Here is a 23,475-nt window from a genome sequence, read left to right on the forward strand (position 1 = left end):
ACAAAACCTAAAGTAACACTGTGTCGTAAAAGCAGGAGTGATGTCATAACTCCACAGTCTGTGTGAAGAGGACACAGTGTACGTACAGCGTAGTTCAGCTTTCACCAGGATCAGGAAGACCACGAGCGCCCCGCCCCACAAGGCCAGAGGTGGTGGGGATAGGTGTGGGGCTGCGTGGTCGGAGGTCGGGGTGGTGGCGGGTGCAGGAGGCTGGGCTGTAAGCAGAGACAGGAGGAGGGTCTTCTGTTAACTAACGTCTCATCGTCTGACTCCATTAGGGCAGGCAGGTCACTAACGTCTACACCTGCTGTGTCTGCCTGCCTCGATGTTGGAGGTCGAGTTTCGTCGTCCGCTGTGACCGGGGTGGCAGGCTTAAATACAACAGTGTGCTGTTACGTTACCGCAGTGAGTGAGGAGACCAGCAGGAGAGACAGACCGCCTGTGATCTCTCACCCTGACCCAGGCCTTTTTCGGTGTATAAATGTGCCTTTTCCTTTCTCTGCAGGTGAATGAGCTGGATGGCATCCCCTTGATCCTGGACAGCTGCAGCATCGATGACAGCAACCCCTGTATCCTTGCACGTGAACCCGTGAGCATCCGTTCACAGTCAGGGCCCTCTGTGTGACTCCCTTTCCCGGTGTTCCCTGGCCCTGTGGCCGGCTGGCTTTCTTGTGTGCTTGTTCCTAAGAACTAAGCCACTTTCTCAGAGTCGGGACGCCGGACCAGCCCTCCTGCCGTCTGTGCAGCGCAGTGAGCTGGTGTTCAAGGTGAGTGGGACCTTCTAAAGCAGCCCTGTACTCACGAATGCTTTAAACTCTGGGGGGGAAGACCGCCCACCCGGGGTCCCTGTGTGCCTCCTGCCGCCGACGTCACCTTTCCAAAGTGTGTGTTCCTCGGAGTAAATGTGAAGAATCGTGCTTTTTTTAACTTTTGCTCTAGAGATTCTAAGTATCCAGTCCTTTGAGAGGAACCGTTTTAGCAACGGTTTCGTGACAGAGAAGCTGCGGCCCCAGGAATAGGGAGAAACACTTTAGTGGCACCACCTACCTGTCTTTGACGTGTTCTGGCCTGTGACCCTCTGTTACCGAAGCGGGGGTGGGGGGGAGCCCGGGTCTTGCCCTTGGTTGACCACCCTACTTGTAGGGTTCTTCGGGGAACCCCGTTACTTCGTCCACTTCACCGAGGAGTGACGCCAGGAAGCCGCTCTGATACCGTGAGGAAACCACATCCGGAAACCAGGTTGAGCCTGGTGAGGTTTGAGCGGCATTTCCGTGTAAGTTTGAGACTTCCCTGGCGAGAGCTGGACTCCTCCATCCAGTCCCTCGCCCTGGCCACTGCGTGCCCTTGCGCCCTGGGTGCCTGCTGGGGGCAGGGCTGGCGAGGAAGGACGTTGAGGGCGTAACCCTCTGAGGGACAGTGAGGAGCCCGGCCTGGGGCTCAGGGGATGGGGGTGGGGGGGGGGCGTGGGAACAGCGCCCCTCACTGTGGCTTCTGTCAAGAAGACAAAAGGAGTTGATAAGAATCGCGTATTGAAAGTAGGTGGAGGGAGGACTGCTCATCCCGGTGCTGACGACGCTGTCGTTTGTCTGATTAGCAACAGAAGAAACTCTCCGATTTTAAAGAGCACAACAGTGTATAAGCTGAGTCAGGAAAAGACAGAAGCCTCGGAAGACTCGTCCTTGGGGCAAAACAAAGTTGGTTCGCTGCATCGCATTATAATCAGCCACTACAGGCTCTGCCCCCACAGTCTGGAAGTCTTCTAGCCCCAGAAAAGAAGGGAGGAAAGAGAGCTGGGGGTCACAGGAAGGCAGTGAAAGGTCACTCAGGTGCAGGGACAGGCGGTGCGCTTCCTGAGGACAAAGAGGATGGATCACGAAACAAGACATTCACCCACAGCATTCTGCTCCCTAAACCGGCCTCCTGGTGAAGAAGACGTTCTGACACTGGTCTCGGCTCTGACCGAGAGCAGGGGACGGCCCGGCCCTTGCGCACAGCGTGTCGTGGCTCTGCAGACGGCCCGCCTGCGGTTCCACGCTTGCAGGGTCTCTCTGGCAGCCTCCTGGGCGGCTCCTCCGTTCACTCACTCCTTCCTTCCAGAAACACTCACGGACTCCTCGCTGTGCGCGTACGCCCGTTACCTTATTTAATCCCGGCAGCGCCACGGAGCACACGCTGTCGTCGTCGCCACCCCCGTGTTGTGGATGAGGAAACACGGCAAGGGAGTCTCAGAGCCTCGTCCTGCGGGCCAGACCCAGAGTGCCAGCTTGGTGTGTGCCCGATCCCCAGCCATTTTGCTGTGCTTCCTCCTTAGGAGTCACAGGGCGGGGACAGAACTCATATAGGGAAACCACAGTAACCTGTTCGTGTGGCGGAGAAATTATTCAGCATTCGAAATTGAAAAAAGTGTATGTGGATAATCTGTATAGATAACTGGTGTCTTTACAATGATAATTAATGAAGAATTGCAAGATCCCAGAATGTTCTTTAAATTGTCAAGATGAGTTAAAATCCCACGTAGTTCAGTATGACGCATAGTCATTCATTCTTTGGAGTTTTATTTCTCAAAGCCGGCCAGATTGCAAAGGCCTATAAAATATGCATAAGATAGGAGATACTACATAGTAAGATATCAGGGCAGAAGGGAAATTGATGGTTGAATGGTCAGAAACGAAGAGGCATTAGAGCCTAGGGGCTCAAGTTTTAGACGGGAGCCATACACTTGAACCAGCGCAAAAGGGCCATGATACGGATTATGGAATAAAACCACACCGCTGCCCTTCTGTGCTGCTCCTCTGCTCTGACTCAGAAGTAGGTGCTCCGGAGAATTCTCTAATTTCCCTGGCTTCGCCTCCTTACCTCCCATTGACTCTTCCCCACCCATTTTAGGTGTTTTCCTTTCTTCTATTTTCTGTTCATCAAAACAATACACCTTTTTTTTTTTTAGTGCCAAAAGGTACTGAGTGAGGCCTCTTACTCACTGTCCACACTTTAAACTCACTCTTCGCCCTTTGTTTTACTAGCTGCTTCGTACACCTAAGTAACCTGCTCTGTTGCTGTTTCTTGATGTGTATATTGGGTTCTGATGAGTCTATTTATCACGACATGAAGATTTATTCTCTTACAAACCACCTTCACTCCTCCCTCTTCTCATGCCACTGTAGTTAAGACTACAGATCTCGTTTACTGTTGCCTGCATGACTAACAAGGCTGAGCATCCTCTAACATGTTTACTTGCCATTTGGATTTCATGTGTGTGTGTGCGCGCGCGCGCGCGCGTGTGTCAGGGGACATAAAACATGCTTGAGCAAACCTTTTGACTATTTTCTCATTGGGTTTTTCCTTTATAATTTATTTGTAATAGATCTTTTTATGTTCTAAGTAGAAGTTTCTTAATCAACTACGTGGTTACTAATGTTTTCTTTCTCCCGTTGTGTGACTTATCTTGTCATTCTCTTTCTAGTTTATTTTAATTAACAGGAGGTATTAACAGTTAATCAAATTTATCACTTTCCCTTTATGGTTAGTTCTTTGGTGTGTATCTTGTTAAAGAAATATTTTCCAACCCTGAGGTCAGGATGATAATCTGTGTTATCTTCTGAACACTTGATAGTTTTACCTTCTCTGTTTAGGTCTGTAATTCACTTAGACTTGATTTTTGTGTATAGTGTGAGTTAGCGGTCTATTTCTATATTTTTCCATATGGACACACAATTGTCCGAGCCCAAGTTCCTGAAAAGAACATGCGTTGTTAGCTGTAGTGCCCTCTTTATCACGAGTATCCAAATATGTGTGGGTCTGTATTTGGACTCTGTTTTCTTTTCCATTGATCTCTTTGTCGTCCTTACTCTTTAAGTGTCACTTTCTAACATGTCTTGATATTAGTTGAGTCAAATCTTCAACTGGTCTCTTCTTTTTAAAAAGTGTTATGGCTATTTTTGGTCACTTGTATTTTACATAAAAGTTTACATACAAGAACCAGCTTGTCAAATTCTACACGTGTGCTTACGTGTTTATGTACACCTACATGTACATACACACATGAAATCCACCAAAAAAAAAAAAACCAAACCAATTTAACCAACAAAAATTTAAATCCGCACATTGAGTTCTTCATTGAAGTTGCATTGACTAAAGTCCATTTGGTGAGAATTGACATCTAAACAATACTGGATGGATCTTCCAGTCCATGAGTATGGCATATCTGTCCATTTATTTAGGATTCTTAATTTTAAGCTTTTATCCTTTTGTATGTATTTTTATAGCTCCATTGCATGGATTTGGGTGTATGTTATTTTTGTTACCATACATTTAAAGTGTTTCCTAAGTTCTGTCATGGTTTCTTTTTTGACTCCTGGATTATTTAGAAATGCATTTCTTAATTTCCAAACAAATTGAAAATTTCTAGTTCTCTTTTGGAGCTTGATTTCTAGCATAAATGTGTTGTGATCAAAGAGCACATACTTTTCTGTCCCGTGAAATTTATTGAGACTGCCTTTATGACCCAGTATATGGTACTTTTTTGCAGCTGTTCTATGTGTGCTTGAAAAGAACATTTATTCTCCAGTAGTGGGAAGCAGCATTTTATCCATGTGTATCAGGTGAAGTTTGTGAAAATTTTATATTTTTACTGATATTTTTGTCTCCTTTGGTTTATCAGCTACATAGAGTCTTAAAATACCCTTCTGTGATTATAGATTTGTCTTATTTCTTCACTTAGTTACACAAATTTTTCCTTTGTATGTTTTGAGGCAGTGTTATTAGGTAAAGGTGTATGACAGGCCTTGAGAAATGTTCCTGTTGTCATTATAAATTGAACCCCTTTATCTCTAAAATTATTTGTTACCTGATATTAATATAGCTCCTCTGACTTGCTTTTGGTTGCTATTTACATGGTGTAACATTTTCAACTCTTTTATTTTCAACCTGTCTGTATCAGAGGTGCTTCTTGTGAACAGCATGTAGTTGGGGTTTTTTTCCCCTTAATCTAGTTTGACAGTCTCTGTCTTTCAGCTGCTGCATTTAGCCCATTTATATTTAATATAATGTAAATGCTGACCTATTTGTATTGAAGCCTCTCTGTCCTTCCTATTTTATTTTCTTTTTCTCTCTTTCTTGCTTTCTTTTGGATTATTTTGTATCATTCAGTTTTTATCGTTTTCTCATTTAAATGCTCTCTGTTCTTTTTTTCTCTTCTGTTAATAGTTTCCTGGGAAAATTACAACAGGCACCCCTAACCCCCTTCCCAGATTGTACAGGACCATTTTGGCACCCCCAATTTACACGCTGCTGCTGCTGTTATACACTTTAATTCTGTTTTCAAACCCGTAACGTCAGTGTTCACTTAGACCTATCCACATATTTACTACTTTCCCTGCCCTTCACTCCTTGTATCTCTTGTTTGTCCAGCTGGGATCGTCTTCCTTCTGCCTGAGGTCTTTTTAGAATTTCCTTTACAGTGGGGCCATTGATGGGGAACTAGTTGAGTTTGTTTGAAAGTGTATGCCTGATGCCACCATTTTATTGGGAAAGCTGCAGGATCTCTACATTTTAATTTCAATGCGTATGTACGGTCACCTAATCCCACCATCTCCCGCATGGTGTCTGCGCCCTCCACTCTATCTGGTGCCCTCCGTGCCAGAGCGTCTCTGTCTTATCCTTGTTGTTGAGCTAATGAATCTTCCAGTCTTGTGTTGAGATAGAGAAAGGGGGTCTAGGGGTACAGGTACGTGTTAAATGTGCAAACAGGCCTTCTATTTTAATTTCCACCTTTACCTTCTGAAGAGATCCATGTGGTCACCAACATCTGAGCTGTGAGGGATTCTGCAGGGCATAGTGTTTCCCTGCCGTTCAGGACCAGCTTTCTTGGGTTTGCTGAGGTAGGTGCTAGAGCCCCTTACCCAGCCGTAAGCCAGTGCCCTGTTACTTCTTTTCTGTCTGCTTTTCAGCGTCTGACATTCTTTTTGTGCTTGAGAGTTTGTGTCTTAATTTTAAGAAATCCAGTGGCTCTTCAAAAGGGAGTGTAGATCGGTGAGTGGGCTCCTAAGCCTCATCATTTGCTTACTGTCGCCAGCCATTACCGTGTGCCAGAACCAGTGGTGCTCTGTTGTTCTTACCATTTTAAAACTCAGTTCGGCAGAATTAATCCCTCGCCTGTAACATACTGCCTCTTTCTTGGCCCTCGCGATAGTACCTTCTGTAGGTTTTCCTCAGGTCTTTCTGGATCCTTCTTCTCTGGCTCCTTTGTTGCTTCCTCTTCTGTGCAGCGTTTGCCTGTTGGAGCCCTGCTGGAGCCCTGCTGGACATTCCAGAACCCGGGGGTGCTCGCCTCACCCTGCCTCTTCTCCCTACGGAGTCCCACCCGTTTCTTCCGTTATTCATTTCGTGTGTAGTGAACGTTCTTCACATGCCAGACACTCTCCGGGCCCACGGAGTGACAGCGAATCCTGTAGGGAGGCTGTGGCGGCCGGTCTTCCAGGCAAGAGGGGATGGTGGCTTGGGCCAGTCCGGTCACCGTGGGGATGGGGAGACAGAGTTGCATTCTGGGTATTCTCAGGGTTTCAAATACCTGTTCACCCGTGGCTCCCAGACTCAGTCTGTAGACAGAGCTCTCTCATCTGCTTGTATGTCTTCCCGATATTCCAAACCCAGCACGTCCACAGTTGAACTGTTAATAGCTCCGTAGCTGCCCCCCCTTCCTCGGTAATTGGGGGAATGGTTTCAGGCCAGAGATCCGGGAGCCCCTTGCGATGCTGATTCTTTTTCGGTCTCCTGCCACTAACGTGTCACCGCATCTTCCCGATTCTCTCTCTGGAGCACGTCCCAAGGCCGTCCACTTCCTCCTTTTCCAATGGTACCGTCCCGTTCACTCTCTCCTCACCCCAGCCTGGGTCGGCGGTGGCTTCCTGACTCCTGTTCCCCTCCTTCCCTCGGGGTGTCAGGGAAACACGGACCCCCCCACCCATCCCGTGAGACCTCGCAAAACAAAACAGGATCCTTCCTCTCTGCCTCTGGACTCTCCCTGCCCCCACACCGTCTGTCCCAAACACGCTCTGTTCACAGAACCCCCAAGACTGCCCGCCGTGCTCGGAACGACCCGGAGTCCCCAGCACAGCCTGAGAGGCCCCGTCTGATCTCGCCGCTGCCTCCTCCTACACTGGTATCCGAAGCTGCTCTCCCTGCCGCAGCACTCCCCCCAGCCCCCCACACGCTTTCTTACTGTGGCTCTCTGCGCCTCATGGTCACCGCCGGCAGTCACCCGCACCGACCTCTCACCTGAACTGCCCTCCCCGGGGCCAGCCTTCCGCGTGCTGGGTGCTCGGCTCCCGCGGTCTCTTCCTCAGCCAAAGGTCGCTGGAGCCCGGCCGGGTCCGGTCACCCCTCCTGTAACCTGCCGTGTCTGCGCGTCGCAGTGTGTCACCACATGCTCGTGCGGTTACGTCTCAGTTGCCCTCTGGGCCAAGTGCTGTGAGGACAGGGACCGTTTTTTTCTGTTGTTCACCCCGGTACAATCTGCCACTGTCTGGCACCTAGTAAATGTCCAGTAAACACTTCTTAGACACATAGACGTGTGGGGACAACACTGAACAAATAGCAGCCTGGCGAGAGGTGTGTGTGTGTATTTGGTGGGAACAGGGGCGGTTGGCAACACATGAGAAATTGCTCCTGTGGGTTCTGCGATTCTTCGTGAATCAAGTCAAGTCTGCTCGGCAGCGACGGTTTCAGATTTGTTTCGTTTAACCCCCTCTTCTAATTAACACCAGCCAAGTTTTTACAGAACTTTCAGTATTTTGTGTCAAAAATCAGTAGATATTTTGGGTATGTTTAGACGAGGAATCGTGCTGATAACCATCTCTCCATTCTCTGATCACTCAGGGTCAGCTGCCCCTGCACATGTACTTAACCATGCTCTGCGGGATGGGGGCTGAGGCCTCGTGACGCTGTGGGGAGCAGTCCTCGGTCCCCATAGGAGATCAGTGCGGGGGACCCTGGGAGACTGCCACTTTCTTGGCCACCCTTGGGATTAGGAGCTTCAGGCTGGCTCTCCTGTAGAGCCGACTAGGGCCGAGGGCCGCCGCCCCTGCCCCCAGGCTAGAAACGGAGGCCCGAGGCTCCATTTCTTGGAGGTAGATTCTAGAAACCAGCGGGGATTTCCAGTCTCAGGGAGAGGGCAGCATGTCAAAGGGGCGCTTCACTGGGAAGACCTGCCCTCCACAGCTGCTCCAGGGGCACGAGCCCAGCCAGGCCCCAGCTGTTCACTCGCCCGCCCGCTTGTGGGTCACCCACAGTAATGACACGGTAGCCGAGGCCATCGGAAAATTCCAGCCCCAGCACCGCAGGGTCAGTTCCTTGTTTGTCAGTTTATTGTGGCAAGTGGGATTTTTTTGTTGTTGTTGCTTCCAAATAGAAACCACTGAGCTTTATTTGAAATGTTTTTCTTTTCTTCTTTTTTGATCTGTGTTTTCATCAGCTGTCCTTGATGTGGGCTGTTTTGTTTTGTTTTGTTTTTATTGGAGGGGGAGGGGACAGGCATAGAGAATCCAAACAGGAGTTTTTTTCTGTTCTTTTCTCTCTTTTTTCCCTTCCTTGCTCTTTGCCTGTCTCTCTCTCTCTCTCTCTCTCTCTCACTGAAACACCTTATTTGTAAGTTTCCTTGCGTACAGAAATGTAGCAAGTTGGGGTGCCTGGGTGGCGCAGTCAGTTGAGCGTCCGACTTCGGCTCAGGTCACGATCTCGCGGTCCGTGAGTTCGAGCCCCGCGTCGGGCTCTGGGCTGATGGCTCGGAGCCTGGAGCCTGTTTCCGATGCTGTGTCTCCCTCTCTCTCTGCCCCTCCCCCGTTCATGCTCTGTCTCTCTCTGTCCCAAAAATAAATTAAAAAACGAGAAAAAAAAATTTTAAAAAAGAAATGTAGCAAGTAGTTTACAGAAATATTAAACAAACTGTGTTTTCCCCTGTGACCTGACCCGTGTCGAGGAGGTGTGGCCCGGGGCAAGAGTGGCAGCCGCTGGGTCCCACACACCCGCACCCCGCCCCTCCTAGTTCGTAAGCACTGCGTTTACTTTCTTTGGCCTTAAGCTTCTTTGCTTATAAAACAGGCCCCACTCCTATCCCCACAGGATCGTGATGGATGATCTCATGGTTTATGGGTTCAAGCCCTGCATCGGGCTCTGTGCTGACAGTGTGGAGCCTGCGTGGGATTCTCTGTCTCTCTCTCTGCCCATCCCCCAGTTGTGCTCTCTCGCTCTCATGCACTCTCTCTCTCTCTCGCTCTCTCTCTCTCTCTCTCAAAATAAACTTTAAAATGTACATATTTAAAAACAAAACGAACAGGAGACTCGTGGCATTTCAGAAAAGAAGAAATCCGAATGGCCAGCACACCTGGGGAAAGAGCTCGATGTCATCAGTCGTCAGGGAAATGCACAATTAACCCACAGTGAGAAACCCACCGGAACGGCTAATGGCGAGGGCCGACAGTATGAAGTGATGGCAAGGGTGCGGAGCAGCAACCTGAACCTCCGAACCTTGCCGGGGAAGATGTAGATTGGAGTAACCCCTTTGGAAACGTTCTGGCCGTGTCTCCTAACACAACGCACACACCCGGCCTGCGAGCCAGCAGTGCCCTTCCCGGTACCTTCCCCCGAGGGGAGTGCACGCGTGTGTCTTCCAGGCGTGCAAGAGCCTTCACAGCAGAGCCATTGATAATAACCCCAAGGTGGGAGCATCCCGGGACTCATCCGTAGTAGAAGGGATAAATCAATGGTGGCCTGTTCCTACCACGTGTGCAGGTGGGAGGGTGGGTATCACTAGGGAAGGGGCACGCGGGGGCCCTCCGGGATGGGGTGCGGGCGTGTCCTTAATCTCGGTGTAGGTGGAGTCATGGGGACACATCCACGTGAGGAAACCCCTCAAGACGTGCCCTCGGATGTGTGTGTTCTGTTGCGCCACGCACAAGTTTTTCAAATCACCTGTTGGGTTCTTGCCGCGTGCCACGTCCTGTTCTGGCCCCTTCACTGGGGCTAAGACCACCGGCTCCATTGGGAACGTTTATTTCCATTTCCCGCCGAGAGCGCTAAAGCTCAGGCAGCTGGTTCCTTGACGCCAGCCGCTCCAGATCCGCCCAGCGCGGGAGGGGCAGGGCCAGGGTGCAGGCCCAGGTGTGTCTGACTGTAAGGCCCGTGCTTCGTCCGAATTCAGGGGTCTAGACTTGCCCGTGCGTGCTCGCTTCGCTCCGTCACGGCGTTCCTTTCAGGCGTACTTTCTCCGGGACACGTGGGTAATCAGCTGTGCTGGGTACGAAGTCTCGGACTGATCTTGCCGAACGTGTAGCACATGGTACCCGCTCAGCGCTCTGTTGCAACCGTGGATGATCAAGATGCACCCCTGAGCCTGGAGATGGACCCCCCCCTTCCCGTTTCCCCTCCCTCCTCCTCTGGAACTCTAGACCCGGGTGTCTTCCTCTCTGGGATCCTTCCGTGACCCCCGGGACCAAGCGGAGCGCGCCAGTGCGTCTTTATGGGTCAGTTGTGCTCCGCGTCTCCGTGAGCACACCGCACGGACGTAGCCACATTTGTAACCCCTTCCCTCGAGGACAACTTACCCCGGGTGGGATCTGTGTCCCCGTGCGTTTACACCTCGGGACACGCTCCACGCTGGACCCCACGGATCCAAGGGAGCGTTACCAAAGTGTGTTCCAAAGCACAGAGTTTTATGTGGTGTCTTGAACAGCTGTTACTTGAGGGAAGGCTTCTAGACGATATGTCCGTGCCTGCATATCTGCGCGCACACGCACGCACACGCACGAACCGTGCTGCCCAAGCCTGTCTCCAGCAGGACTGCGTGGGGTCCTTACCGTTCTTATGTGCATTTTGGAGACTCTGGACTCTAAGTGCCACATCTTGGGAAACGATGGAAATCTATTCCATTCTGTCCTTATTTATTATTTTATTTTCATTTTGGGGGGGGTGCAGAGAGGGACTCTTAAGCAGGCTCCGTGCTCCGCGCGGAGCCCGAGGTGAGGCTCAGTCTCACCACCCTGGCGTCGTGACCCGAGCCGAAGTCAAGAGTCCGACGCTCAACCGACTGAGCCACCCAGGCGCCCCAGCTCTGTACTTCCTGGGGAGTCCAGGCTTGCGACTGGACCTGCCACGCAGCAGCCAGAGGGGGGCCGTTCAGAGAAGTGTCTGAAATACTTCGGGAGGGCACAGGGGCTAGAGTTGGTGGGGTTCGTAAAAGGTGTAGCCGTGCGCTTCCACGCCAAAGGAGTGCTGGGCTGGCGCTGTGTTCACAAAACGGTGCCTTTCTGCTGTTCACCCGGACGTTCAGTGCAGTGAACGGCTAGGGAATCGTTCTGAGGGAAAGCTGTCCCTCCTCTTTCTGGAGGGGAAGAGCCATTTATTTTTTATTTACTTCTGTATTTCTGAGTCCCCAGCATGAAATAGCTGATAAACAGTGATGATTTGTTCTGTTCCTGAGCGGCCAAACACTAGGAACACTCTTAATGCTGTTTTAGTTGAAAAAGATAAACTTTTGGTTTAGCTGGCCAGTGATTTAATTTGGGTTTGTAAAGCCCCTCGCTGATTGTCTTGCCTCTCACCTAGTGCGTTTGAAGATGTACAGACCCAACGTTTCTCCCCGAGCAGAGCAAACAAGTTTGTACACACACAGCTTTGCAGGTCAGGGGAGGCCTCCCTGGGGCCCCGTGTGACGTGAGCCAAGCACAGGCCGAGGACCGGACAATGTGCGGGTGCCGCTCCCAGGCTGCTAAGAGCGTAACACGCTGCCACCAGCCCCTCGAGAGACACACACACACACACACACACACACGGATGCACCTAAATGGCACCATTCACAGTGAAAGGGGAAAGAAGCCCTGTTTGTGTGGCTTTTATGGTATCCTAGCAACCAGTTCCCCAGGGCCTGAAGCCGATGGCCGGAGGAGTCCGCGTCCTGTAATGAATGAGGCTTTCACAAAAGTGGACCGCTTCCTGGTTCAGGCGTTGTGGCAAGTAGACCGTTGTTCAGTGAGACGCACACACTTCGAGTTGCGCTCCCTCCCGTGGCCTCTGCGTCGCTTCTCCACGGGCTTGCGGTTTTCCCGCGTCTCTGAAATAGAGGCTGCAAATGGCGAGCATCGTTAGCGCGCAGACTCTGCGTCCCGCAGGCTGAGGCACAGAAAGTGGTTCTCCCCGAGGGCGCCCAGAGGTGACAGAGGTGAGAACACGCCGGGGGGCACGCGCCGCCCACGCCTGTCCCCAGGCTGTGTCTCGCTGAGCCTGGTTTGCTCAGCCGTTCCCATCTCAGAGGTCAGAGTGCAGCAGGGTTTGCTGTATCTTGTTGACTCACTAAGAGCAAGATTGCCTGGGGTCGCCTGGGGGACTCCGTCGTTAAGCCTCTGACTTCAGCGCAGGTCACGATCTCGCCGTCCGTGAGTTCGAGCCCCGCGTCGGGCTCTGTGCCGACAGCTCGGAGCCTGGAGCCTGCCTCGGAGCCTGTGTCTCCCTTTCCCTCTGGCCCTTCCTCTCTCTCTCTCTCTCTCTCTCTCTCTCTCTGTCTCTGTCTCTCAAAAATAAATAAAGATTAAAAAAAAAAAGAGCAAGAATGCTTGGGGTTTATTCTCACCTAAGCTAGGAGATGGGAGTCCGCCCTTTCCCGTGATGAGAAGCCCGGTGTGGACCGTGTGGTCTGCCGCCTCCCCCTTGGCGCACACTCACCCTGCACAGGGACCAGGGCAGGGCTGCCGTCACACCGCAGGTACTGTGCGAGTGGCCGTGGAAGCCGCTTCCTTGGATGGCCCGTCACTTCAGCCACCTGGCTTTGCGATGACACAGCATTTTCGCAATTTTACTTCCTGATAGTTCCTATTAATGTTTGAAGTAACACCACGTAAAATGCGTTTGAAACCCGAAACAAAACGTCATGCAAATATCTGTTGCCACCGATTCTTAACCTGAAGGATCCTGCGCCACACTTGTGGCTGATTAATAGAACAGGTGCTGTTATATACTGATATAGACTCACACTGAGGAGTATAACTTTAGGGAAAGAACGTCTCGGGGGATACGTATTAGACATCCTGGCCGAAATAATTTCTCCCGACTGGTCTTCCATGGTCGTGGTGAGTTTGCCAGCCTGAGAAAGTATTTTGAATTCTGAAACTGCATGAAAGATTCATTCCTAATGTTACTCTCTTTTCTCCTGGGTTTTTCTTGGAGCAGTGGTAGGCTGACGGGCAAGATGGAGAAGACAGTACAGAGATTCCCTGCGCATTTCCATCCCCACCGGGGTGGGACGCTTGCCGCACGTGGTGAACACCCACTGACATGTCATTGTCACCCATGGTCCGCACTTCCCAGGAGGATTCGCTCTTGGTGTCGTGTGCGCTGTGAGTTTGGACAAGTGCGTAAGGACGTGCATCCCCCATTGTAGTCGTGGAGGCCTGGGGAATCATCTGTTCTCTGCCTGCAAACGCAGATCTTTTTCTGATCTCCGTGGTTAACACCTTGTTTGGGGTGCCCTGCAGATGCCGGGATCACACAGTAGGTGGCCTTCTCAGACTGGCTTCTGTCACTTGGTGCTCCGCATTCCAGTTTGCTCCATGACTTCTCATTTCTTTTTTAGCGCCGAGCGTCGTGTTGTCTGCATGGACCAGATACTCGCTTTTCAAAATCACTTCCTGTAACGTTATATGTGCATGGTGGTCGTTCTGCACCTGTCCCCCAGCGTCTCTACAATATGGAGAAGAGCATAAAGAGAGCTTTGCTAGTTCTTGACTTTGTGTTTCAGAAAATTGCTATCTCCCGTATAGATTTGACCATAAAGAAATGTCTTAGGGCCGCCTGGGCGGCTCAGTCAGTTAAGCGTTCAGCTCTTGACTTGGGCTCAGGTCACGATCCCAGGGTCGTGACATTGAGCCCCGCGTCATGCTCCATGCTGAGTGTGAAGCCTGCTTATGATTCTCCCTCTCTCTCCCTTTTTCTCCCTCTCTCCTCCACTCACACACATGTGTTCTGTCTCTAAAAAGAAGGGAGAGGGAGGGAGGGAGGAAGGAAGGAAGGAAGAGAGAGAGAGAGAGAGAGAGAGAGAGAGAAAAGAAAAGAGAAGTCTGAAATAGCCTAAACTCCACATGCGTGACAGTGTCCAAACACAGCCCCTGGGAGGGTTTCAGAAGCCTGTCTCTGCACAGAGCAGTCTGCATTTCCTTTGAAAGCATACTCAGCAAAGTCGACCGGTCACCGGGAGATCCTTCTGTTTATTTATTTTCAAGTAATCTCTCTGCCCGATGTGGGGCTTGGACCCATGACCCGAGATGAGAGCTGTGTGGTCTGCCCCCTGAGCCAGGCAGGCGTCCCACCAGCACATCCTCTTCGTGCTCGGTAATGCACCTCCCTTGCGTCCCCAAGTGGCATTACCGAGCGACATCACTGGCAGATCGCGCGTGAGCCCTGGGGCACTTGGTGGGCACGGCGGGCCCTGAGGGTGAGGTCTGCCTTCGAAAGAGCTGGCGAGTTTGGACCCCACTGACCACCCACGTGAAACGTACGCAGTCCTGGCGCATGGTCTGTGCTTAGTAAGTAGTCGTAGCATTTAACTGGATGTTTGTATTTTGTTACAAAGTTAAGTATTTGCCAGTTTTTCTTTTTTCTTTTTTTTTTTTTTGCATTCCTTTTAGTAAAAAGAGCAGTTTGGGATGTGTTGAGGATGTTACTAAATGACTTTTTACAGTTGCTGTACTTAAATGCCATTGCTACACAGACTGCGTATTTTGTAAAACACTTGAGAGAAGTTTGGCATCGAGGGAACGTGTTCCAGGGAACCCTAAAGTCAGGATTTTTGCCCAAAATGACCTCGGTCAGATTTAGCAGTGAGGGAGAAGGGTCTGGGCAGAGCGTGGACGCCCCACGGCCGGTTCAGCACCGTGAGATGGTGACTCCCTGGCTTTCGTGCTTTGGGATCGTCACTCCTGGCAGGACGTGTTGTACTCTCTGTACCACTTTCTAGAACCAACAGATTTAAACAAACAAACAAACAAACCCTACCGGGTGAGTGAGTGAGTCTCTGGAGGAAGGAGGGCCGGCAGCGGCCCCTCGGTGAGTCCCTGTTGACCACGTGAAGGAAGCTGTGGGCTGAGCCTCTGCGCGGAGGCCACTTGCGTGGAGGCGACAAGAGGACCCACGGGTGGGACGGAGGAAGGCCGCGCCAGCCACCAGCACGCGACCCGAGCCTGCTGGTGTCTCTCCCGACAAACCACGTGGGCCCCGAGGAACTTGGAGGAAACGCCGGGCCTGCCTCACAGGAGTGAGGCGTGGGGGCCGCAGTCGGGAAGGAAAGCCTCCAGATCCTCAGGCTTTCTTATCCTCGTGGCCACCCCTTCTTCACCTTGGATGCTCGCGCAAATCCAGAAAATAGAAAAAGAAAGCTCACTTCCAGATGTCCCCTTTTCCACGCTCTTCTGTCCTCTGGTCCGAACCTCCCTCCCAGGTAGAGGTGAAGCAAGCTTCGTGGGCTGAGCCCCGGCCGCCCCGGCCGTCCCGGCAATGGCAGCTGGTTCCTGCGAGCTGCCGGGAAAGGCCGTTTGAGGGGCGGACGGATCTTCTCTTCAGGGTTAACTGAGTGCAACTGGAAGCAGCCCCGTGCTGCGAAAGAGCCTCACGGGTGGACGGAAGCCGGGCCGAAGAGGACCGTTTGACAGCCGGGACCCAACCCTGCACTTGGGATTTTTCACACGACTGCGACCGGCCTTAGTTTTTACAAGAGATTCTCGTCTTCATGTTCGGGTAGCGGCCTGGTTTTACGTTCTTACGGAAGCTCACAGAATGATGGCCCCGTGCAGATAACAACCTGTACTTCCCGGTTCGGGACCGGAACAACCTATAGAAAGTCAACACATTTTCCCAGTTTTTGAGAGAAACCGGGTTATGTCAGAATCAAAACGACTTCTGTCTTTCTCTCCGAAAGCACTTCGGAGTGTGGGTAGGAAACACCAGGAAATCCTAACGGGTTTTCAGCAAGAAAATGATGTGAGGGTCCCTGGCCTCCTTCTCCCGCCTTGCTGCTGCTGCTTTTGTTTTTTAATATATTTTTTTAAGGTTTATTCATTTTTCAGAGACAGAGCATGAGCGGGGAGGGGCAGAGAGAGAGGGAGACACAGAATCGGAAACAGGCTCCAGGCTCTGAGCCATCAGCCCAGAGCCTGACGTGGGGCTCGAACCCACAGACCGGGGGATCGTGACCTGAGCCGAAGTCGGACGCTCGACCGACCGAGCCACCCGGGCGCCCCTGTAACTGTCTATGTTTCTAATAGAACTAGCCTTTTTCACACCAAGCATTAGGATTTTACTGAAATGTCATGACCACTGTGAGGCAGATACTGTCATTGTCCCATTTTACAGAAGAAGAAGTTGAGGCAGAAATGGTCGTGACTGGCCACGGCCCCGCACTCCTGAGCAGCAGGCCTGGCGTTTAGAACCCGCACTTTCTGACTCCAGGGCCCAAGAGCTTCATGTGGGTCCTGTGATCGTTTGACACACGGGGCATGGTCTCCCTCCCCCCCCCCCCCCCCCCCCCCCACGAATGGATGAAGCAGCCAAGGCAAAGGGTAATGAAGTCCCGGCCTGACAGAGGGGTCGGGGGCTCCACAGCCTGCCCGGGGCCCCGCGCTGTCTCTCAGGTGTGCCGGGGGCCAGGCAAGACACACGCAGACGTCCCCTCCCGCCGTCCTCACATGTGACCTGACCAGCTCTACCTTGTTGCGGTTGTGTAAACTGGCCCCAAGTCGCGCATCGTATGAAGTGGCCGCGTTGGAATTTGAGCCCAGGTCTGTCCTTTTCCAGGACCTTCCTCTGGCCTCGGTGGACCCCTCCTGGGCCCCCGTTCCCACACTTTCCTCTCGAAACCACGCTCCACACAGCTACCCGAGACAGGGTCCTGATTTCTCTACTTCGCTCTTGCCCCAGGTTCTAATTGTACTGGAGTAAAACACAGACTCTTCACCGTATCCCGATCCCCTGCAAGGTCTGTCTTGTTGCTTTCCACTCTCCGGACACAGAGGTGACCCCGGACCTTTCTTCATGCCTTGGGGCTTGTGCACGGCCCGCAGCCCTCTGCCCCAACACCCCTCTCTTTGTAGCCTGTGGGTCTGAGAGTGGTGGTGCCTCCTCGGAGAGGCCGCCTCCCACCGCCCTTGTCCGGTGAGTCAGTCTCTAGAATGCAGATGCCACAAGGGCGGGGACCTGACCATCCTGGGAACTGTTGTTTTCCCAGCATGGAGTGTGGTGTCTTCACATTTGCTGACGAGCGACTAGATCGTGGCTGACTTCTTCAGACAGCCGGGTGTGTGATCAGCCGTTTGCATCTTTGTTTGGATCTAAATCCCGTGCTAATTCCAGTATAATGCTCAAGGAGCAGATTGTTTGCAGAGAGGAGGAAAAACACGTTCGGGTATTAGATTTCTATAACGGAATGAGATTTTTCTCCCCAGAGTGAGGCGGCCGGTACTTTAGAAGTTGTAAGAGAGACATATGTCAGGGAAGAACCTTAGAACTTAACGTCACCACCACAACCAGCTTGGCCTTCATATAAATAGCCCAGCGGGCCCGTGGTACTTCTTTCCAGTTAGCGTGGAAGGCAGTTGTGCGTGATACATTTCTGCCGAGTGGTCTTCCCTTTGGAACGGACACGGCCGAGCTCCTCCCGTAACCAGGATGAGTGGGCTCCCGGGTCTGTGCCCTGTCCTTCGTTCCCCTGCTACTGAGAGAAGTGGAAGCCGACAGCACAGGATGAGAAACACCACCGCTCACGCGCTCGCTTCGGGGCGGAGGAGTGTGGGCGGGAAACGGACGCGTCTGCGGGCCCACCCCTCTTGACCGCTGACTTTCTGGGAGCTGGGGGGGGTCGGGGGGGGTGGGGGGAGACAAGCCAGCACGGTGACCCGTGGAGCGGACCGTCCCGGGCGACCAGTGACAGTGATAACGTGTTCAGGCCCCTGGCACGTGCGGTTTGTGAACACACCGTCTGGGGCACCTGCTGCGTCTCGTCTAGTCTGAAATCTACCAGAACCCCCACACTGTTTGTCTGTCATTGAAGCAGAAGCCTTGCTCTCCTAGAAGGATTTCTGACCCTTAGCTGTGCTGTGTAAACTTCGGACTTCATTAGCGCTGGACTGACACTCATTTTCTGTGATTTAGTTGAGACTACTCACTTCTACTCCAAATACTAATTTCATTTTGAACTGTTTTTTCTTGATGTTTATTTCTTTATTTGGGGAGAGAGACTGCGCGTGCATGTGTGCAGGGGAGGGGCAGAGAGAGAGAATCCCACACAGGCTCCGTGTCAGCACAGAGCCCAACGTGGGGCTCGATCTCATCAACTGTGAGGTCACGACCTGAGCCGAAACCAAGAGTCAGACACGCGACCGACCAAGCCGCTGGTGCTCCTTGAACTGTCCGTTAGCTAGTTCCAGGGGTGCTTCGCAGAGGTAGTCACTCTAATCTCTGCAAGCTTATTTTGTCCTTCGGGATGCCTTGAAGAGAAAGCGACCTTACTTCAAGCATCATCAGACCCACCGTCCCTTTAACTGACTTGGAGGCAGAGGTAGGAGGCTTGCGGTTAGACTGAGCCACAGGAAGAACCGCTCTGTCCGCCTCCTGCCCCCCGCCGCCCCCACTTCCCTCCTCGTCGGCCACGCTCCCGGACGAGTGCTCGGAAGTAGGTGGCGCGGTGGTCGCGAGGGTGGGTGCCGAGCCCGCCTCCCACCCTGGCTCCGGCCCCGAGCGGGGATCGCAGTACCAGGGCAGCACGGTGTCTTTAGGAGTTTGTCGTGTCCAGAGTGCATCTCCCCGACGAACGCTGCCCTGCAGCGCGAGGGCTGACTTCGTGTGGGGCTGGGCCCCCGCGCACGTGTGTTCGGTAACCTCTCACTCACGGCCCACCTGCCCCAGGAGAGCTTCGAAGTAGGTAGAAGACGGGCAGGGGGCATCCGTCCCACGGACGCTGAAAGCGTCTCTCCTTCCGCGCGCCATGAGCTGCGGGGACGAAGCTGGCGGTCCCGGCACGCAGGTGATCACCCGTTCTGTGGGAGGGGTCCGGTTCACTCCGTGACCGCAGCCTGAGAAGGGGCGCGGGAGGGGGGCCCGGGGAGGGGAGCGCGCAGCGTGATGGGCCCTGGGGGGGGGGTTCTTCCTGCGCCGCTTACCGAGCGCGTGCTGCGTGCCCGCCACGTGCCAGGCCCCGCTGAGATGGGACAGCAGGGGCTCGCCCGGCGTCTCGGAGGGGACACTGGAGTGCGGCCCCAGATGCACATGGAACCGCCTCACGGCCCCAGAAGCCTTTAGTGTGGTTTCAGTTAGAAGTGGTGGTGGCCGTTTCTGATCCCGAGACCTGTCGTGGGATGTGGACGCCTCGCTCTGACCGCCCCGTGCCACACTGTGCTTTCAAGTGGTGAGTCAAGTGATTCCAGACTGTGTCGTGTACGAAATTGGTCGCAGTGCCCTCGGAGCCTTTACCTCCAAAACCCCGCGGCTGTGAGCTACCCACGCAGCCCTCACTCGGCCGCAGGAGCTTCTGGGGTGGGGAGCGGGTGTGGTGACAGAGGGCAGGGGCCTCCTCCTCCTCCTGTCACTCGGCCGGTGTCACTTTGCTCATCTCGGAGGCTTGGGCTTTGTACGTGTGGGATTTGTCAAGGACCAAGCGCTCCTAACCCGGCTGGTGTGGAGGGGGTGGGGGGCAAGAGACAGACCGCGTCCGCACGCGTGTGACGGCGCTGGGGACGCGGAGCCACCTGAGGTGGGGGGAGAGGAGCAGAGGCCCGTGAGGTGCTGAGTGTCGGGTCTCCCCTGTAGAGGCTCCACTTGCGGAAAGTAAATCGTGCCTACCAAGGACAGAGAATGCACCCTTTGTTCCAGAATCACCTAGAAGGTGCTGATCGGGGTTCAGCCCAGGAAGAAAGTGTCTGACACAGCTCTGTCAGAATTGGGCAGTTTGTGTTCTTGGGCCTTGTGGCTCTTCCTGTGACGTCCTAGTCCCCTGGGGATTCAGAGGCCAGGAAACGGCCCCTGCCTGCAGAGGGGGTGGTTCCGGGATGACTCCTTCCTGCCCCTTCTTGGAGCTCGTGCTAAACACAAGAATTATTTCATATTCTCCAGACTGTGGCCTGTAATCTACCAATCTGGCAGCTGTCCCCCCGCCCCCACCAGCCGGGTCAGTCTTCCCGTGACCACGCTCAGGATTCACAATTAGCCAGTAATTGGTAAATGAGCAAGGACGCACGCGTTCATTTGTCGGTGCCGCCGGGACACAACATGCGGCAGAGCCTCGAACGGCTCGGATCCGCACGGCGCTGGAGCGCCTGAACCACAGATGTTCCCTCATATGAAAATACAGAAGTGCGGAGGGAAATCAGATACCAGATAGGCCGACAATTTGGAGAAGGAGGAGGGAGCCAGCTGGGCGGTTTGTGGCGGTTATTGGGCACACTCAGGCTTCCAGCGCCAGGCGGGGAGACCCCGGATAGAATCCGCACCGCAGAAACTTCTGCTTTAATTTCCTGACGGCGAAGAGCATGGGGTTAGCCGGATGACATAATGAGAGTTAAGAGCAGAAGGTAATTATGGTAGATGAAGGCAGAAGGAAAGGGAAGTATGTTGGCCCTTGGAGGTCGAGTCAGTCCGTGCAGGAACAGCATGTGCTGCCCCGGGAAGGGAAGGAACGGTGGCCGTGTTTTCCAGGTGTGTCCTGACCGCCGGCCCTCGTCTGTCCGCAGCTGGGTGCCCCTCACCCTCCAGAAACCCCTGAATCGTGAGCTCTTCCTCCTTCACCACCTCCACTCGGACGTCCTCTGTGGTTTGGACAAGGTCCTCGTCCTCCGGCAGAGGCCTCGGGGGAGGCCAGGGATCCCGGGGCAGGAGTTTGAGAGACGCCACTTTTCTCCCCTCAGAAAGTCAGTACGTGAAGAGCAGGGCTGAGGTTGGTGAGGGCCTGGGAAGCGGGGCCCCCCAGAACACCCCCCGACACGTGCAGGTTCTCCGACTTGTGTGGCTAGGAGGAAGTCGGAAGTAAGCCATTGCCGCGGGAAGAGAAGCCGCCCTTTCGATGCCTGCTCGTCCTTTGCCTGACAGCATCGGCATGTTTAGAAGTATTTTGTCTTTTAGCAAGGGAAAGCGTTTTCAGAAGCATTTTAAACTGAGCTGCTTCTTGGCACTCTGAAAAATTCTTCAGTTTTACCACTTCCGTGAAGATGCTAGTTTAGATACGGAAGTCGTTTGAAAGCATCCTGATCTTTAGCAGAACCGTAGCTTCGTATTACAAAAACCTTAATATTATAACGTGGCAGGTAATTACACGGTTTTTGTGAAACCCGAAAACCTGATCAAGTAGGTTCGCCTCATATCGAACATCCTGTTCTCACACCAACTTTGTAAAAGGTTTTTATGCTCTGTGCCCTGCGAAATAGCTGACTTTGTTAGGCAGTACGTAAATCCCATGCCATCACTGGGCTTGTTGTCTAAAAATAATTTTTCAAAATGTATCCCAAAAGCAAAAGTTAAATGTAGATCCTATGTATATAGTACCTACATTTGTTATATACGTATTGTATATGTTAAGATGTTAAATATAGATGTATGCTGTGCATGTACAGGTTTATAACATATAAAGTATCATAGATATTACATAGATAGTATGTATACACACATTATCAAAATCTTTTAACATAAGCTAAATTGTTTTGATTTAGGTAATGTGAGTTTTTCTTTTTTTTTTTTTTTTTTTTTACATTTGTTTATTTTTGAGAGAGAGAGACACACACACACTAAGAGAGTGAGAGGGGGAGGGGCAGAGAGAGAGGGAGACACAGAATCCAAAGCAGCTCCAGGCTCCGAGCTGTCAGCACAGAGCCCGACACGGGGCTCGAACCCACGAACCGTGAGATCATGACCTGAGCTAAAGTCAGCCGCTTAACTGACTGACCCACCCAGGCACCCTACTAATGTAAGTCTTTCAATGCCAGGACTTTAAAAAGCTCATTTATTCACTCCACAAATATTTATTGGTGCCTTCCGTGTTCTAGGCCAGAGGTAGGCAAACCTTTTCTGTAAAGGTTTAAATTTAGTAAATATTTTTGGCTTTGCTAGCCAGACGGTCTCTACCACACCTCCACAGCTCAGCCGTTGGAACATGAAAGCAGCCATAGTCAGTAGGTCAGTGAATGGGCATGAATAAAGTGCCAGTAAAACTTCATTGGTTATGGGTACTGAAATTTGAGCTTCAGATAATTTCCATGTGTCACCAGTTAGTAGTAGCTTTTGATTTTTTTCCCCCAATGATTTAAAAATATAAAAACTATTGTCAACTTGCATCCGTACAAAAACACAGGCCCTAATTTGCTGACCGCTGTCCTCAGCATCCTTCCGGCCACAGAGCTGGAGCGGTGACCAGAACGGAGCCCCTGTCCTCCCGGGCCCTGCGTTTGGGGACACAGGTGTCTGATTCTGAGAACTGAACGGATGTTGCCCTTCTTAGATGGAACCTTTCTCATCGGACACTTCCAACTGCAGTGTTTTAATTCTCTGCCTTTAAAGTGAATTTGGCACGTCAGTCTGCTGGTTCGTCACATCCGTGTTGGGAGATTTTCTGGATCGCACTGTCTCCCGGCCTACATTTTTGTGCCTCACGAACACCTCATCACCCGACTTGTCCAAGGCCGCGGGGTTCGGTGTTGAGCTGGGTCTTTCCGAAGCCCGGGGCTGCGGCTCTGGGCCCGAGAGGAGCCTCCTTCCCAAGCACGGCAGTTCTGGGGTGCTCATTGCCACTGTCCCCTTTGTGCCTGTGTCCAGACCCCAGAGTGCCCTGTCGAGGAGCCGGCCAGCCCTGTGCAGTCCTCACTCGAGTGCTGATTGCAAGGCTCTTTCAGGGCAGTCTTGTCGCGCACAGGCTCACGCCTTGTATTTGCAGTAGCTATGGAAACTTTAGAAGCTGTCTCTCTAAAGCCAGGCGCACAATAAAGCACTTCACGTGTTGGTTGGATTAGACTTTAGAAGATGTTTAATTTTCTCCCCCCCGCTCTTTCTCTCTGTCTGTCTCTTTAGAGAGGGAACAAGAGGGCAATGTGAATATTAACTGGGACTCCCTTTAATCTCCCTAGCGACCCTTCGGGCTGTCTAGGGCTGCGCAGGCTGCCCAGGGCTCCGGGCTTTCACAGCCGCTAACGAGGAGAGCCATGCATATTCATGAGCCAGGCTCGTGTGCGTGAGATGCCGCTTGTAAGGGCTTGTTTCAGTGTTTTCTCTTTTCAACTCAAATTTTGTGAAAGACACGACCGCTAAATTTGGTTTTTTAATTATGATTAAGTCAGAGCCCCTAGGCAGTAGTGCTAAAGCGTTCTCCCTGGAAATAGGGACAAAGGAGAGCATGTCTGTGTGGCATTTAATTTATAGGTGGGACAACACAGACCCCGAGTGTGGGTGCTCACCGAGGGTGGAGAAGCA

General features: G+C 52.4%; 1 protein-coding gene across 1 annotated transcript in view; it reads left to right on the forward strand.

The window, feature by feature from the left end:
• ATXN10 (ataxin 10) overlaps positions 1-23,475 on the forward strand; it is a 167,064-nt gene that overhangs the window by 137,808 nt on the left and 5,781 nt on the right. The window contains 1 exon segment of the mRNA XM_043562909.1: positions 506-569. Within this exon segment, the coding sequence (XP_043418844.1) occupies positions 506-569 (64 nt within the window).

This window comes from Prionailurus bengalensis, chromosome B4 (assembly GCF_016509475.1).
Source record: "Prionailurus bengalensis isolate Pbe53 chromosome B4, Fcat_Pben_1.1_paternal_pri, whole genome shotgun sequence".
Lineage (NCBI taxonomy): Eukaryota > Metazoa > Chordata > Mammalia > Carnivora > Felidae > Prionailurus > Prionailurus bengalensis.